At 38.2% G+C, this 14,233-nt stretch overlaps 1 protein-coding gene across 1 annotated transcript in view; it reads right to left on the bottom strand.

The window, feature by feature from the left end:
• The window catches only part of PTDSS1 (phosphatidylserine synthase 1), a 59,748-nt gene that overhangs the window by 15,672 nt on the left and 29,843 nt on the right, over positions 1-14,233 (bottom strand). Inside the window, exons 5-9 of the mRNA XM_017657865.3 lie at positions 12,899-13,057; positions 9,496-9,647; positions 6,057-6,198; positions 4,696-4,808; positions 1,859-1,924 (exon numbers count right to left, since the gene is read on the bottom strand). Of these exons, the coding sequence (XP_017513354.2) occupies positions 1,859-1,924; positions 4,696-4,808; positions 6,057-6,198; positions 9,496-9,647; positions 12,899-13,057 (632 nt within the window). The remainder of the gene's footprint in view (positions 1-1,858; positions 1,925-4,695; positions 4,809-6,056; positions 6,199-9,495; positions 9,648-12,898; positions 13,058-14,233) is intronic.

Below are 14,233 nucleotides of genomic sequence, written 5' to 3'. Positions count from 1 at the left end.
GTGCATCTCTTCTTCCTAAACAGGTAAAGAGATCCAGCTGAGCAGAAAATATGTCCACTTGCAACAGAGTAAGACCTTGCCAAGGACTTTTAAATGTGAAGATAAAAATGCATGTGGAAAGTGGTAGAGGAGAAGAGCTTAAATGCTTCTTGTTCAAGAAAATTAAAAAATAAAATGCTTTTTGCCCTCCTTAGACAAGACAGTAAGAAGTAAAAGACTACCTCCCCCTCTTTTATGACTCAACAATTGTGCTCTCACATGTCCTTTGCTCAGTATATCAGAAATCTGGTAGATGTATAAATTCTCTCTTGTTAGATGGCTCAACAATGGAAATCTAATCCATCTTATCATCCTTTAAGCCACTTTGGGAGGGAAAATCAGCTTACATCAGAGAATGTACTGGTAATACTGACAATGGCCCTTTGTGTTCCAGGTGGGGAGAAACTTGCCTAAATCTAAATGAGTACCCCCTCAGAATCAGGAATGAAAGCTGGACACACACACACACAGAAAATGGAAGGAATGACATCAAAATGTTAAGGGCAATTATCTCTGCATAGCTGACTTCTTTGGATGTTCTTAGTTTCTTTTTTTCTGAATTTTTTATCAATATGTACATATTACTTTTTAATTGGAAAAAAGTTACTCTGTTTAAAAACCTGTTGAAAGTATTAATTTCCTCCCTATGAAGGGTTTATATCAAATTGTCTTTACACTACCACACGCAATTTAGAACCTAGACTAGGTCCTGAATTGAAGCCTCCTCAGGGACTGAACATCACATACAAATTTCCTCAAGGTCTCTGAAACTTCTGTTGCTACAGGGGATGGTAAATTGACAATGTTGTTTAAGCAGAAGAACCACTTACTTGAGATACTGAACATGGTCTCACATTTGACATTGGGGGGCTTAAACTAGAGAACCTATGATCTCTTTCAAATCATTTAAGCAACAGAAAATTAAGATACAGCATGTGCATCTGTAACAAGACAATAAATGTGACAATGGGCTACGTGTTGGTTCTCTCTGGAATCAATAAGCTTACAAAAAAGAGTTATGTAGAAATCCACAGAGTTTGGCAAAAATTTTCAGGATCTCTCAAAAAGTCAAAACACTGGATTTTTAGTTTCCGGTTTTTGAAGTGTTTAACACTATTGAAATTTCATGATAAACTGGATATGATTTGTATTGTTTTATAAGAGATTTCTTTCCTTGTTTATTGACCTTCTTGGTTACTGCTAATTTTATGAAGAAACTGCTGCAAATCTTTCTTGAAAGTAACTGTGAGCCTCAAATTAAATTAAATTTTAGATGGGAGAGAGAGGTTCCAAACAACCAAGGGAAACAGCATTTATGAGATGACTACTTCAAAAGACCATTGGTCTATCAAGTGTTACTTTCCTGTTGGTTCATAAGAAAAACAAGAGATGGAATTTGAGTTCTTAACAAACAAGCAGCCTTTCTGAGGAGTTTTTCTGATGTGAAAATAACAAGAAGCATGGATAAGCCTATCACGAGATGATGTTCCAAATTATCATCAAATTCAGAGAGAAATAGGACAATCCATTTTGTTTAATTAATTTCATAAAGCTAGGTCTTCAAGTTCTACACAGGAAGTATCTTCATTTCCTAATTTGTTTAAAAAAGAAGTTTGCATACCCTCTTTCTATAATTTGCTGATTAACTATTCTAAATTTAAACCAGAAAACAGAGAGTTAAAAATTCAAAGACCTAAAAACAATAGCAAGCTTTCATAGGAGGCATTACTGAAAGGCACTTAATACAGGGTCAAGAAATAACCAAAGAAATTTAGAGGCTTAAGTGGTTTTTAAACCTCTGCAATAATAGATTACTCACCCAAACACCCAGCACTGTGTTCCCACGCGTTTGCACTGTGTGTCGGTGAGGTAGGCATAGTACTGTCTGAAAGGACAAAGGTGGAATTCATTGAGACCACCTGGGAAACTGACGAGTCAATACAGAGATCACTTTGACAGAGTAAAAAAAAAATATCCTGCCTCGTCCAACATACTTAAGCTGCCTGGTCTAGTTCTACTCAAGAGAACAGAAAGCCAGTGCCTGATGAAACATTCCTGTAAAGGGTTAAAAGTTTGGGGTGGGCTGGAGGGCAGAGAGCATGGTTTGAAGAGCCAGATTATTCACAAAGGTGGTTTTGATTCAAGGACAGACTCCCAAAGCCTTGAGCCAAAGTAACCCTCGGTATGGAAGTGATTCCAAAGGGTCACCTACACTGTTATGAACTGTCTGCTCTCTAGGACAAAGGCTGCTCGTTGTAACCACGCAAGAGGTACATCCATTTTTGGCTCTCAGAAACTGCAATGGGACCCCGGCTACTCCTCACTGTCACTGAATGCCTATGGCTTTGAATGTTGCTGCCAAGATCAGAAAACAAAGGCCATGCATGACCTGGAGTTGAAAGGCTTAGAGCAGCACTGTCCAAAGGAAAGAAAATACAAGCCACAAATGCAATTTAAATTTTTCTAGAAGCCACATTAAAAAGTAAAAAGGAACAGATAACATTCATTTTCATAACATGTTATTTAACCCAATATATTGAACAAAATTATAATGAAGTATTTTAAATCGTTTTTGTACTAACTCTATGAAATACAGTGTGTGTTTTACATGTATAGCACATTTCAATGTGGACTAGCCACATTTCCAGTGCTCAAAAGCCATGGATGGTGAGTGGCTGCTGTATTCGGACAGCACAGGCTTAGATGCTCACAACTGTCCCCAAAATTCAATCCATCCCTTCAGAAGTAGCATCTGAACCAGGAGCTTATCAACTTTGGAATTCAGACTCCTTTTAGGATTTGATGAAAGCTATGATAAAGGCATATTAACATGCACACAAAATTCTGCACTGAACTTCAGAGGACTCAAACTGCCTAAAGGTCATCCACCAACTATGACTAAAACCCAAATGAATTCTAGTTACAGAGAATTTAGTTTTACCTTTAACTTCATGTTTTCATGACCTAATTTGCTACTCTATCCTCTATGTGTATCTATCCCCTCATACTCTACTCTATATTATCAGATTAAAAATACCTTCTTTTAATATCTTGATATTAAATATCTCAAATATCTTCTCAAAGCAGCAGTCAAATCAAAAAGGAAGAAAATGGAGAGATAGTGTGTATGACTTATCCTGAAGCTTAAAACCTTTCTCTCCTTTTAGGGCCTGGCATTTGTAAACTGGGAAGGCTTAGTTAAAACCCATTACAGCTCTTCCTTTTATCCAAGTAGCTTGTCAAAGCATCTCCTTACACAGGAACTATCTTGAGTGGTGTGAAAACACAGAAAGTGACTGACTTTTAAACAAAAAGAGATGCTATGTTTGGTAAAATTTTTCATTTCTCTCAAAAAGTCAAAACATTGCATTTTTAGTCTTCAGTTTTTGTTTTGAAGTATTTAACAATACTGAAATTTCATGATAAACCAGATGTGATTTGATATTCTGTTTCATGAAGATTTATTTTCCTGTTTATTGACTTTACTGATTACTCCTAATTTTACGAAGAAACTGGGGCTTTCTTCAAAGTAATTGTTAGCCTCAAATTAAATATTAAGTGGGAAAGGGAGGAAATATGTCACTGATTTAACATTCCTACCCTTGGGCTGGGAAACTCTTGACCAAGGAAAAATAGCATTTATGAGATAACTATTTCAACAGACCATTGGTTTATAAAGTGTCAAAGGGCTGCCAGCTTACCAACTGTTACTTTCCTATTGCCTCATAATAAAAATGAGATGGAATCTGGGACCTTAACTCCAGTGAAAGAGAACAAGAAGAGGTCCTGGCTGTGGTGAGGAGGGGTGTCTCTTATTGACCAAGGAGAATACCCACTCTTCTTGGCAAGTGAAGCCCTCTGCTTGTGTGGTTTGCAAGCATATTAAAAATGATGAATCAAATTATTTAACTGCTTAGTTTATGTTTCTATCGTCTATGCAAAGATCTTTGGTGTTGATACTGATCAATGCCAGTACTACACATTAGTTATAAAACCCAATGCCAGTTCTAAATAGGAAAAATGAAACAATGGAAATGTTCTTCTTTGAAGTTCACTAGGATCAGTCTATGTGAGGGACAATCTCTAAATAATGTCTTGCCTCTAGGACCCTAAGCAAATCTAGGAGAATAATGGCATGAACATCCAAGCTTATCTCAGTTGTCCTAGAGGACTACAGGAAAGATATTTTTTAAAAGGAAATTAACTTAATTGGCTCTAAGAGCTAAAAAAGTCTCATTCTAAAAAGAAAATCATTTATGACTTCAGATGCCCCATAAAAACTTCTGTATATCTCATTTGGAAAAAAAAACTCAGTATCACTGCTACCCATATATTTTTTAAAAATAGGATGTTATGCAGTCAAATGTTCTACCACTGAGCTATACCCCCAGGTTGTTATGGAGGTGGGGAAGCATAGCAGTGAAAGATTATAAAGGGGTTTGGAAATAACGGTGTGGTGCTGATTATTCACTTCATATTCCTGAGGTCTGAGAACAAAATATTTTCTTCGTATTTTGGGTGAATAATTCTCTAGAATTAGATTATTATGGCCGAGCTGTTGGTTTATGCAACTTCCCTGTGCTAACCAGGAACTAACCAGGAGAACACAAAGCAGGTTAATGTGCTCAAATGTTAGTCAGGCTTGTACAGAATTACCTCACAGTGGGGGCCGTGATGCCACCAATAAAGAGAATTCTACACCAACTTAATGGGTGACTGGCTTGGAACACAAAGATATGTTTCAAGAAGAAGGTATTCAACTCAGTCAGCTGAAAAAGAATGAGACATTAGTCAATCTGATACATCATATGTCTCAGGCAGGTTCATTTCAAGGACATAAAAGGTGTGTCTTTTCCCATAGAGATGACTTCAAGGATATAAAATAGACAATAGTCCAATAATTAATTAAGACTACATATGGCAAGCTGATCACAGCACAATGCTCACACTTGCAGGAAAAGTGTGCCCTGTGAATGCTGCCATTCTAGGAGCACACACTCTCTCTCCTGGACAAATCCAAAGTGCTCCTCAGTTCTTCAAGTAACAGAGAACCTACATTGCCCTCCCTCACCTTGCCCTGATAAGATAAAACTTAATCCTCATCCAGTTACACTCCCATTTTTATACGTACTGACTTCCCCAAACCATGGTGACTACTGAACTATATACACTTTATCCACAAACACCATTTACTGAGATAGGCATTACCACTCTCCATGTGTGGACAAGGAAGGCTGTCTGTCTTAAAAGTGACACAGGCTTGCTTTCTCTTATATTGGGGAGTATTTTGTGCATATGAGATCAAAATATAATTTCTTATGATTCTCAAAGACCCTTTAGGCAAAAGTGAGTCTCCCAAAGTTGTGAAACAATTAACCTGGGGACTGGAGGATCAATCAAAAAGGCTGTCTCTAGAAAACAGAATGTTTGGTAATCCTTTTCCAAGACCCTAGGCTTCAACTATGAATGACTTCAACTGTGTAATGGTCTGGTTGGAACGACAGCTTCTCTCCACTGACATCACCACTCTGGAGGAGACAAGGTCCCCAGATAGCTCTAGTGCCCCACAGGGTGCAGAGGGCTTCTTTATTTAGCCCTCTACAAATTACCCCAAGTGCTAACAGCTGAGGCACAATTTTAACAATCAAACATTAAATCTGGAATGTAAGAAAAAGCATTGCATTGGTTCCTTTGTCCTGAAAATGATCACTCTAAAATGCAGTACAATACCTAATTCACTGAGTGATGGATGCTGACCACAAGCATTCCCTTTCAGGGAATTTTAATCTGTTTCTAATTTGAAACTCAAAGATCCATATTTTAAATATCTTCCTGATAAAGCAAGACCTTAGGTATAATAACATTGCATTGTTTAATTATTCTAAGTCAGCTGCAGAATACTATATCTTCTAAAGCATCTAACTAGTAGGCAATGCCAACTAACATTTACTTTAAATTTCATGGATGGTTTTTATTTTGTTTTTGTTTCTCCTAATTCTGGGCATCTGAAGAAATACCTGCCAGATGATCATAAAAAGGTATACTCCAGCCACTCTCTGAAATGAAGATTTGGGGTCAAACCATCGAACGTAGGTCCAGCTAGCAGGAGTGAACTGGAGCACAGCTCTTTTAATTTTTCCAGTGGTGGTATGGATGTCCCTGTAAGAGGAGAATGATTCCACTGAAAATCCAAAGAGATAAGGAAGGGGAAGAAGAAAAAAACAAACACCACAAGAAAAACTGCCTGGACAATTTTACAACAAATGCTCAGAATGAAAAGATTCCTTTATAGCTGGACCATCTCTGCAACAGTGGTCTCTCTATGCACAGGTGAAGTTGTACACTCCACAGGAATTCAGCGATGACAGGCACAGCGCAGAGGTCAGGTCACTGCAGAGCCAGGAGAGACCTTAATTTGTGAACTGCTGACAAAAGAAGCTAAAGGCATTAAACACAACCACCTGGAACCATGCCAGGAAGAAGGAGGATGCCAGCAAGGATACGATTCCCACCCACTGCTCCTCTCCCAAGTCAGGGTATTTTAGTAAAATTGAGAACATGCTCCATATTCTCGAGGTCACCCACTTACCTCATTTCCTCACCCTATTTCTTCCTCATAAGCAAGCAGTTTGGATTGGCAAACTGATTTTAAACCTTTCTTAGTTTTAATCCTAGAAATCACTCAATAAACAATTTCATACTCCCATGACAGAAACAAAGGTTCTCACGTATTACCAATGAGAACATTAGGCTCACAGAGCACCTGGCTGGCACAGGCCCACCTGGTAAGCATCAGAGCTGGGTATATTCTAGTCCTCTAGTGCTGGTCCCTGGAGAGCCGAAGTCCAAAGTAAATAGAATGTAATAACGGTAAAGATTCTTCAATTCAACAAAGATTTATATCCTGGACCTTTTTGTCTCAGACACTGTGCTAAGTGCTGCAGGCACAGGAACTAGTAAGTCAAACCTTTCATGCCTAAGGGGGAGGAGGCGAGGGGGCATGGAAGGAAACCAGGTTTGCTCCGTCATCACTCACCTACCCATCAATGAGTATGAAGTGAGAGAATCTCAAAGCAAGAAGATTCGAGGCACAAGGGCAACAAAAAATACCTATCCAAAAATAAATAAGAACCGTTAAGGACCATGTTAAAAAACTTCATGGGAATAGAGTGATACAGCCTGATTGAGAATTTAAGTCTTAATACAGCTATTCCTTGATTTTATAAGGGGGTTATGTACTGATAAACCCATCAAAGTTGAAAATATTGTTCAGTTGAAAATGCATTAATATACCTAACTACTGAACATCATAGCTTAGCCTGGCCTACCTTAAATGTGCTCAGAACACTTACATTAACCTAGAGTTGGACAAAACCATCTAACATTAAACCTATTTTATAATGAATTGTTGAGTAGTTCCTATAATCTATTGAATACTATACCAAAGGTGAAAAACAGAATGGTTGTATGGGTACAGAATGGTTGTTGAGTTTATTGGTTGTTTACCCTTGTGGTCATGTGGCTGAAGGGGGACTGTGACTCAATGCTTATGATCGCATTGCATATTGCTAACCCAGGAAAAGATCAAAATTCGAAATCTGAAGTACAGTTTCTAGAATGTGTATTGCTTTCACACCATCATAAAGTTGAAAAATCATTATGTTGAATCATACAGGGACTGTCTGTATAGTAGAGTGGTTAATTTAATTTAATCTGTAGTGATTTTCACATTTCACATAAATAAAAAAACAATGGGATTTTCATTTCTTAGCTGGGCTTGTGTTTTGGTAACTTGACAAAATGATTCTTAAGTCAAATTTTAAGTGTAAATGTATGAGAAAACAGAAGGATTATAGCAGTGTTTGAATGCAATACTGCTTATAAAGCTTGCTTTGAGCAATACCTAGCACAGCTAGTTTTTGATACATTATATACTGCCATAAATGACTAAAAACTGTCCTTTCAATTCTGTGGTCAAAGAAAGGATTATTAAAAAAGGAATCAGGAAAATTTGTTCATCAATTGCAAAAAACATTGTGAAATCTTCCCCCTCATACCATATACCAAAATTAACTTAAGATAGATTAAATAAATTACTTAATAAAGAGAATAAATGATTAAAGAACTAGAATCGAGGTTAACATTTATGTACACAAAAATATTAAAAGCTTTAATATTAATATTTATATTATATTTAATTAAATATTTAATATTTAAATGAAACACCTACCACAAACAAAATTAAAAGAAGGATGACAAAATGGAAAATAAAGTCACGGTTATGACAGTGTTACTATACTTAATCTACAAAGATCACTAATAAAGAGGAAAAATCCAATAGAAATGGCCTAGAAATTCAGTATCACAAAATTTTAAGTGTGATAAAACTGAAAAAGGTTCAAAAATAAAATTCAAAGAAACAGTGAAATAGACATATACACACATCAATGTATATAGATGAAAATATAAATTGGCATACCTTTAAAAATTACTAAAAAAATCAAGAGATACAAAGATGTATGTTCAAGAATGTTCACTCTAGCTTTATAAAATAAAAAACTTTGAAACAATTAAATGATCACAACAGGGAACTGGTTAAATAGTTTATGATTTATCCATATGTTGGGATACAAAGAAACCCTTTAAAGTCATATGTTAGAATATTTAGTAATATAGGAAAATGCTCCTATTTTGTTATATAAATAAATGAAGTTTTAATTACAATAAAAACTACTACTTCCAAGATCACTATGGTTGTTCTTTTGCTCCTCATCAATGGCAGGGATCCTGTGATAGTCTAATCAAGGGCCAAGTTCAGGAAAGCAGGATACAGAATTATGGATGTGTACCGTCCCCAGAGCGGCATAGAGGAGGGACATGGAACTTCAACTAGAAAGTCAAGACAACTACCTGAATAGGGGACAAGCTGAGTGGAGTCAGAAAAGAAAAGGACCAGTCAGCCCAGCACATGGGAAACAGGTCCAACTCAGGTAGAAAGGAGTTCTGTGTACAAGCTCTGAACCGCAGGAACCCCAGAGGGCATGGAGAAAGGGGCCTGACCTGCCAGAGCATGGACACACTTTGTCCTAAAGAACATGACAAGCCATCACAGGGTAATGACATGATGAATCTACATTCTTAATACAATCATTCAAGTAATGGTGTGAGACAGCTTAAAGGGGCTAACCTGGGGTCAGAGAACTAAATCAATCCAGCAATGGTGGTCTGCAGACTGAGGCATAGGAATAAAAAGGAGGGGATGGAGTTGAGAAAACAGTAAACTATTTAGCATCTTCTCCAAGAATGCCTGAAATTAGGTTTGTAATCATTTATGTGTTTCAATTACTAATGTATAATTTATCCCTTATCATCAAAGAGCATACTAAAGTTGCATACTATTAAAGCACTTCAATATACACTGTGAAGAACTATATGCCCAGAAAGAAGATGGCTCACTTGAAGCTTGCCCAGTGGTAAGTCCTCATCTCTAAAAACCGGCAAACAACCATGCCCAGCCAGATGCCGCCACCATTGCACAACAGGATGTCCAGGATGACTTGATCCCACCAGCATTCGGCAAAATTAGGCAGCAGATGCATGAAGAAGAGCTGAGAAACACAACAGACAATGGTTGTAAAAAAAAAAAAAAGAGAAACCTGGTGTACCATGCAGAAAGACAAAATTCCTTTCAATAATACATTCTTTTATGGAAAGGTGCTGACATTTCAGGTTTTCTAATGTATTCAAAAAAATAAAATAAAAACAGTCTGTAGTCAGGTTCTTATTTTTCATACTGTAGTTGGTTTGCAAATCTAATAATCTAGACATTCTTTTTTTTGACATAGAGCTTTAAAGAAATGATGGTCCTTGAAATATAATACCACTGATGAATTACCTTGGCTAGTAACAATAGGACAAGGATCCAGGAGGGGAAAGGAGGAAGAGCTTCACACCTGCCAACAGGGCACTGGCATCATCCTCAAAATTAGCAGCTTGAAAATTCAAGCTTGCATTTAAGAAATGTTCCATAGCTAGATAGTAATAAATAACATAAATAAGCAAATAAAAAGTGAGTAAACTGTGCAAGTAGAAAGGTTAGATTTTGTTGGTATGCTGTAGGAAACTGAAAGCATAATAGGAACTCTCAGATTAACCAACCCACAAGGATGATAACCTTACTCAGTGCTGATGATGTGCAAGGTGGTGAGACAACATGAAGTCAAAATTCCAAACATCTGACTCCGCAAGGGCAGGAGTCAGATGTTTACCCAGGACCACAACATAAGGTGTGCTGCAGCAAGTGTTACAATGGTGACATAAATGTACACTGAGGACAAAAGAGAGATTCACTCTGATGGATGACAATTGGAGCAGGCTCCTGGAGGGAAGGCATATTGGAACAGGATCATTAAGGACAGGAATTGCCGGTTTCACGAGATGGAGATGAAGATGAAGACATTCTAGAAAGAGGGAACAGTAAGAGCAAGCAGGAAAAGAAGTCTCCTATGGGAATCGTTTTGTCCAGAATAAAGGACACATCAGCTGTGGCCTGAGCAGCATGCCCTGCTGTGTGAAGGCCCTTAGGAAAGTATGTAAAGACAAGCCAATGCCTGGGGTTCTCTGGGAAGAGGCAGCCCCATAACGACAAACCTCTGAAGAATATAAATCATTACAGAGATGAGGAGTTTGCCTTCTTCACATGCTTGCTACCAAGATACAGAACGGGCTACTGCATGTGAAGGCCTGCGGCTGTGTTGCTCTGCAAGTGGGCCTGGTACCACCCAGGAAGTACATTCCCAGGTTCCCAGCCAGGAGACGACTTATTAACTCTTGCCCTTAGACAGGGAAGAGAGAACCTTCAGCAGAAGTTGATGACACATATTTGCTGAAACAAAACTATGCAGGGGAGTGGGAAGCAGAGGGCATACTTCAGCCTGAAGAGCTTTCCTGGGAAGCTGCAGGTTCTGGAGGTGAGATGGGGGCCCGAGAGACCCAAGCAGGAGTTGCTGAGGGGCTGCGTTCACTTATTTACTAGGGATTTGGGAAGCATCTACTACGTGTGCAGCAGAGTACCTAAGACGACTATGCTGGCACAGGTCTATGGAGCCCAGCCACTGCAGGGAGCTGGCAAGAGAGGGAAGGGCAGGCAGGCCGGCTCTGTGGTAGGAAAGGACACAGAATCTTCGATGTGAAGAAAGCAAAGATGGCTGGAGCACAGACACCGAGCTGGAGACGGCCCTGAGCAGGCTGGGGCCAGTTAACATAAGGCCTCACAGGCTGGTTCAGGAGTTTGGATTCTGTCTTAACAGCAAGGGGCAAACTAAAGTAGGAGGAGGATGTGATAGGGTTGAGGCCTGAAAAGGGTCACTTTGGCAAAAGATAGTATGAAAGGATGGGACTATACTTCGGACAAGAGATGACAGTGGGTTAGATATAAGTGGGAGCAGAGGTGTACAAAGACTTAGACTGCAGAGCACTTAGAACAGAGTCTACAGGGAGCTGAGGAGCAGGTAAGGGAAGGTGCACAAGGCCCAGTCTGTTGTATGAGGGAAGAGGAGGCAAGCAAGGCTGGCAAAGGCCAAGTGCCCTGAACCATGTCATCCAGCAGAGGGGTGAAGATGCCTGGAAGTCAGAGGTGCTGGTATGAGAGCGGGAGCATGGGCTGCACATGTGGAGTCAAGCATATTTGGAATCCAATTGTGGCCCACCTAACAAAGCAAGGCCCTGAGCTCTGCTTCCCTCATCTGTCCACGGGAAAGATAGCAGCCTTTTCCAGTTTATGGTGAGGGTTGAGGATAATAATATGTACAGTGTCAGGTACCGTTAAGGGCTGAACTGTGTTCCCCCCAGGTCCACATGTCAAAGTCTTCCAGTATGTCATAATGTGAATTTACTTAGAAATAGAGTCATTAAAGATGTTACTAGTTGAGTTGAGGTCATACAGGAATACAGTGGGTCCAAACCCAGCATGATCTGAGTCTTAACCCAAAGAATGCCAGGTGAATGCACACAGGGAGAACACCACATGAAGGTGAAGGGAGAGATCAGGGGATGTATCTACAAGCCAAGGAACACCAAAGACTGCCAGCAAACCCCTGGAAACCAAGAGAAGGGTGGAGAACATATTGTTCCTCAGCCCTTGGAGGGAACCAAGCCTGCCAATACCTGGAACAGGGACTTCTAGCCCCCAGAGCTATGAGGCATGTGAACCAAAGCTGTGCCTAACTGGCAGGCTTTTCTAAGTTAGGGTCAGCACAAGGTCTGGCATCAAAAAATACACTATGCACAAGTTCAATTTTGTCCTATGGGAATGATTAATAAGAATTGTATAGTAACTGATTATTAAATGAGTTAGTTCCCCAAATTAATTTTCCTAATATTTTTCAAGAATATATCTCTTTCATTCATTAAGACAAACAATTACTGAGATATTAGAGCTATACTGAGAAACCATGTTTTCAGCTACAAAATAGTCTGGATGCTCTTCTAATTCCTAAACACCACAATTCTATCTATTTCAGGCTGGAAACTAGTTAGTGGGTCAACCTACTTATTTACTTTAAAACAGACCTCCTTGTTACCAAATATTTGTCTCACTTGGAATTTTAACTTCATTCTTTGGCTTTATTTCATTTGTTTCTCTCTAAGACTTATGAGACTAAGGCATGTTTTAAGTTAACAAGTTTTCTTTTTTCTCTCCACAAAGGTATAAAATATTCCTAGGGGAGGACTTAAATCCAGTTTTGTATCACAAGAGCTGGAGAATGGATTAATTGATTGTTAATGGTCAGACTATCTTCTTCCTACCTATAAACCATCCACCCTATATGCCAGATAACAGCCCATACTCCACTCTTACCTCAGTTAGCTCCCAGGTAATGCTGATTGTCCAGCATAGACCGTAACTACGGATCAACAAGGCCTTCATGGCCCAGCCCCAGAAATGTCCAAAAGCAAATATATCAAAATGGCTGATAATCCTCTCCCAGGTGATAACATGGCAGTTCACAGCATATTCCTATTTAAAATAAAGGGAAAATAATTAATAACACTTTAGAAATCAACTTATTTCTAGGATTCAGACAATAAGTATAAAGAACTGATAGGACCTTGACAACCAACACATGTCCTGCCCAATAAAAAAAAGAGCTTTAATAATTGAAGATTCTTGAGGACAAATAAACAAGTATTAGAATTTATGAATCAGAATTGCTCTGCTCTGAATTGCTAATAGTTGGTTAAGATGGGAAGCAAAATAAAAGGAGTTGTATCACATAGCCCATATCACATGACCATAGGGCAATGGTGTTAAAGCCAGTAAAAAAACATAAATAGAATCCCAATAAATAAAGAATAAATAGAATCCCATTAGGTTTGGAAATTTAAAAACACATGTATGTTTCATGGAGTAAATAAGAAACCATAATAGAAATTTAAAATATATTCTCTAATAAATGATAATGAAAATACTACATATAGACATGATGGGATGCAGTTAAGCAGAACTTAGAGGAAAATATAAAGACATAAATATCTATATTAGAAAAGAAGTTGAAGCTTCCCACTTTATTCTCATTCCAAAATGTATCCAACAGTACATAAATATTTAAAAATTACAAAGCTTCTAAGAATTTTGGTTCCATTTACAATTATCTTTTTGTTTTTATCATGACATTAATATTTTTAAGTAATTTTAACTCAACATCCCTATATTTCTTTCTTTATTAGGAAGCCAGTTATCATATGACTATATAATCTTTCTCAGCAGTCTATGTATTTCACATTCTTTCTTCCCAAAATTAATCAGTAGGAAAGAGTAAGATTTGGACAATATCCACCTATTATCAGCCAGCTGAAATAATTCCTCTAAAGCATAATAGTTTCAAATGCTAGAAATGCTTTCTGAGGAAGCAAAAGAGCAGCTGGTACTCCTGTCTCTTTGGAAACCCACCACATCAGATTTATTAAGCCTCAGATCTCATGCATTTCAATTTGCAAAGTGGAATGGATATTTTAAAAATATATATTTTTTCAGAAACATTGCAATGTAGTATCATGATGTGTAAGTGGAAAATCTGGAGAAAAGAAAAAATTCAACAGATCTAAGTCAAGACAAGACTTACAAAAAAAACTGCTGCAGTAAGATGAAAATTCTCTTTCTAGATTCTGCAACATGTGCCTGTCACAGAATCAC

This window comes from Manis javanica, chromosome 2 (assembly GCF_040802235.1).
Source record: "Manis javanica isolate MJ-LG chromosome 2, MJ_LKY, whole genome shotgun sequence".
NCBI lineage: Eukaryota > Metazoa > Chordata > Mammalia > Pholidota > Manidae > Manis > Manis javanica.
The sequence above is the reverse complement of the archived record's forward strand: the minus strand, read 5'-3'. Positions and strand labels throughout refer to the sequence as shown.